Source organism: Phoenix dactylifera, unplaced genomic scaffold, assembly GCF_009389715.1.
Source record: "Phoenix dactylifera cultivar Barhee BC4 unplaced genomic scaffold, palm_55x_up_171113_PBpolish2nd_filt_p 000343F, whole genome shotgun sequence".
Taxonomy (NCBI): Eukaryota; Viridiplantae; Streptophyta; class Magnoliopsida; order Arecales; family Arecaceae; genus Phoenix; species Phoenix dactylifera.
Window position 1 is genome coordinate 234196 of NW_024067803.1, and position 3994 is coordinate 238189.

General features: G+C 47.1%; 1 protein-coding gene across 1 annotated transcript; it reads left to right on the plus strand.

Moving 5' to 3' along the window:
- Positions 1-1619: 1619 nt before the first annotated feature.
- On the plus strand, positions 1620-3542 carry LOC120105696 (probable xyloglucan 6-xylosyltransferase 1). Its single transcript, XM_039118373.1, has one exon. It carries the CDS (start codon positions 1976-1978, stop codon positions 3332-3334), a length of 1359 nt encoding a protein of 452 aa, XP_038974301.1. The 5' UTR covers positions 1620-1975; the 3' UTR covers positions 3335-3542.
- The last annotated feature ends 452 nt before the right edge of the window (positions 3543-3994 follow it).

Sequence of the window (3994 nt, forward strand, 5' to 3'; positions counted from 1 at the left end):
CTGGAGACACGTGGCGAGCTCCCTAGTCAAGATGCGACTTTCTGAAACGCCGTAACCACGGCGGGAAAGGGGCCAAAGAATATGGGCGTCTATATAATTTCACCCCTTACATTTGCTTTCCGACACGTCTCTCCTGACAGATCAGTTAGAAAATGAGAAATGAACGCGAAGATGAGTGATATAAATATCAGATCGGTCAAACAAACCTCCCGTCGTCGGCTCCGGATGGGAATTGACAAGCCGGTTAAAAAATTACGTGGTGATGGAAGCCCACCGACACGGCGACACAGCGTCATGATTTGACCTCCACAGCCGTTCTAACGGTGGTGATGTCATCATAGCTTCCTGCTCCAGCTGGCGCGCAGCACAATGCCTACTCTGGACGTCAGTACGCTTTAACAAACTTTGTAATGGTTTTATTCCAATCCCATCTAACAACAACTGTCACTTGTTACTGTAAGAAAATAATCATTTTTTTTATTTTTTTTCAAAGAAAGGCTATTATAATGTGAAAAGTAGATATTGATGAAAAAAAATCATGGTACAGGGTCATCGCATCCTGATGAAAGTAGTATTTGCGCATGTAGTCATTTTCAACAAATTACTTTACAAACTATAAGTATATGATCAACTTTTTTTCAATGATATAAGATGCTGCATTCAAGAACCTTGTTTTTAACAGACTTGCATGCTTGAATAGTTTGTTTTTCTAACCTCCTTTTTTTTTTTTTGATTTTTTATAAGCTTCCTTCATTAATTACATATTTGGCATGTAGCTTTAACTTTAGATGGTTTCAAATATGATATTGTGCATTGCTAGTTAAGTTTTAAGTATAGAACTTTACAATATCGGTGCGCTTCTTGCACATCAAGTGTTTGCGCTTGTTCCAAAGGAATGACATCGACTTCTAACCTAACATTTGTGTTTTTAATTAGCTAGTAAAATGGAGCAAGACAAGTTATATCCTTCCTTGATATGATTGATTGTGGCACTAGGTGTCTGCATCACATGACAACTAAAAAGGAATATATGAACTCATAAACGTGTGTTCCATCCAAGAGGATGAGGTAGGATACATGCATATTACAATAATTATAGCTTTTGTGGCGTCACTAAAACAACGTTACTTTTCTAACAAATATTGACCTAAGAGATGTGTTCCTTTAAAAAAAAAATAAAAATAGATTGCGTTTTCTATTGAGTGGAATCCGTCAAAGTTCTATTATAGGCATATTAGACATTTGCCCATCAAAATAGTTGAGATGGAAGGATAATCCAACATGGATCCGCAAAGAAAATGTGAAGCTAGAATTTACATTAGCAACCATTCCTGTCCTTCTCTATCTAGGTCTTCATCAGCCAATGGAAAGTAGCGTGCCAGATTAAATCCATCCATTAATTAAGACAAATCCCTTCATATCCTACACTGTATCTTTTTTGATGAAATATCCTGCACTGTATCTCACCTCCCATCCTACCGCAATCACATGCAGATCACGTGGACCTTGTCCGCTCCGGTCCCCAGCAAGATTTCCCTTTACGACATCCCTGATCCTCCCTTCTCCCAGCGAAGCATCGCGTCTCTCCCCCACCGTAATTCGCACCATTATTACCTTCTCACGCCTTCCCACCCCTTTCCCTATAACCCGCACCATTATTATCTTCTCACGCCCATAAGGCCATAACCTCTCCCCTGTCTCTCTCTGTCTCCCCCGACCTATTCCTCCCCTTATCCCTCCCGAGATAACGAGAATAAAACTACAGCCATAACGTGCAACTTATACCATTCCCACTCCTCTTCCCTTCCTTATTTTAATCTCATACCAGCATTGCTATTCGCCTTTTTTTCTTTTTCGTCCCAGAGAACAAGGGACCTGTCCTGGGAGAGGAATAGCAACGAAAGAGATTGGAAGGAAGAAGAAGAGAATAGAGGTTAGAAGAATAATAGAGGGATAAGGGGGAGAGAGGGAGGAAATGTTGGTCTGGTGCTTGGGGGAGCGGCGGGTCCGCCAGATCCAGCGAGCCCTCCGGCAGGGGAAGATCACCCTCCTTTGCCTCTTCCTCACCGTCATCGTCCTACGCGGCACCATCGGCGCCGGCAAATTCGGCACCCCCGAGCAGGACTTCAACGAGATCCGCCACCGCCTCCTCCCCCACCGCTCCCTCCCCCACCGCGCCCTCGTCGAACAGCAAACCGACCATACCTCCTCCTCGGCCACTGCCGGCGCCACCAAAGCCTTCATCGCTGACGAGGGCGACGACGATCCGCCGCGGGATCCTAACGTTCCCTACTCCCTGGGCCCCAAGATCTCCGACTGGGACGAGCAGCGCGCCGCCTGGCTCCGCCGCCACCCGGAATCCCCCAACTTCTGGGGCCCCAACAAGCCCCGCGTCCTCCTCGTCACCGGTTCCTCCCCCAAGCCCTGCGAGAACCCCGTCGGCGACCACTACCTCCTCAAATCCATCAAGAACAAGATCGACTACTGCCGCGTCCACGGCATCGAGATCTTCTACAACCTCGCCCTCCTCGATGCCGAGATGGCCGGCTTCTGGGCCAAGCTCCCCCTGATCCGCTCCCTCCTGCTCGCCCACCCCGAGGTCGAGTTCCTCTGGTGGATGGACTCGGACGCTATGTTCACCGACATGGCCTTCGAGCTCCCCTGGGATCGCTACGCTCCCTTCAACCTTGTCATGCACGGCTGGAACGAGATGGTCTACGACGACAAGAACTGGATCGGCCTCAACACCGGCAGCTTCCTCCTCCGCAACTGCCAGTGGTCTCTCGACCTCCTCGACGCCTGGGCCCCCATGGGCCCCAAGGGGAAGGTCCGCACCGAGGCCGGTAAGGTCCTCACCTCCTTCCTCAAGGACCGCCCCGTCTTTGAGGCCGATGACCAGTCCGCCATGGTCTACCTCCTCGTCACGCAGCGCGACCGCTGGGCCGACAAAGTCTATCTCGAGAGCGCTTACTACCTCCATGGCTACTGGGGGATCCTCGTCGACCGTTATGAGGAGATGATCGAGAATTATCACCCGGGGCTCGGCGACCACCGGTGGCCGCTTGTCACTCACTTTGTCGGCTGCAAGCCCTGTGGCAAGTTCGGGGACTACCCTGTCGAGCGCTGCCTTAAGCAGATGGACCGCGCGTTCAACTTCGGCGACAACCAGATCCTCCAGATGTATGGATTCACCCACAAATCGCTCGCCAGCCGGAGGGTAAAGAGGATCAGGAATGAGACGAGCAATCCACTCGATGTCAAGGATGAGCTCGGGCTGCTGCACCCGGTGTTCAAAGCCGGCGTCAAGCTCACTGATGCCGTCACTGGATCTTGAGAGTAAAATTGTTTTGTTCTTTTCTTTCTTCTTTTTTTCTTTCTAGGTAACTTTTTATCTAGAAATCTAGGATCGGAGGAGGCTTGGGTCATAGATATAATGATAATATGATGTTATTGTGGTTCTTTGTGTTTTGTTTCGCAGACAGTTGTAATGTATGCATGCAGGGATGGAGGTAGTAATTCAAATATATTACCTTTTTCATGGATTCCCACTGTTTTTTTCACTCAAAGCATCATTTTTTATCAGAAATATGTGTTTTCGTTGCGAATTGAAAGGGATCTATGCATTCTGGGGGCTTATATTAAGACAATTCTGTTATGTGTGTATCTAAGGATATAGATAATAATCCAAAGTCTCCTTTTTATGGATTTCTTATTGTTCTTTTGGCATTTTATTAAGAATCTGTCAAATCTTACTTAAAGGTGGTAACTTTTGTCCTGAATATTTGTTTGAGTTGCAAAGTGGAGGAGCACTGGATTCTATGCTGTTTCTTATTGCTTAAGATTTCTCGACAGGCATGTTCCAATAGCTTCTTCTGATTCGGCATTTTCCATTGCCATGGAAAGTGATGCCAGCTTGATAAAACTAAGATGTTGTCATTCTCTAACCATCTCAGATGCAAGTTATTATGTTTTACATTTTCCTGGCGGATTGTTC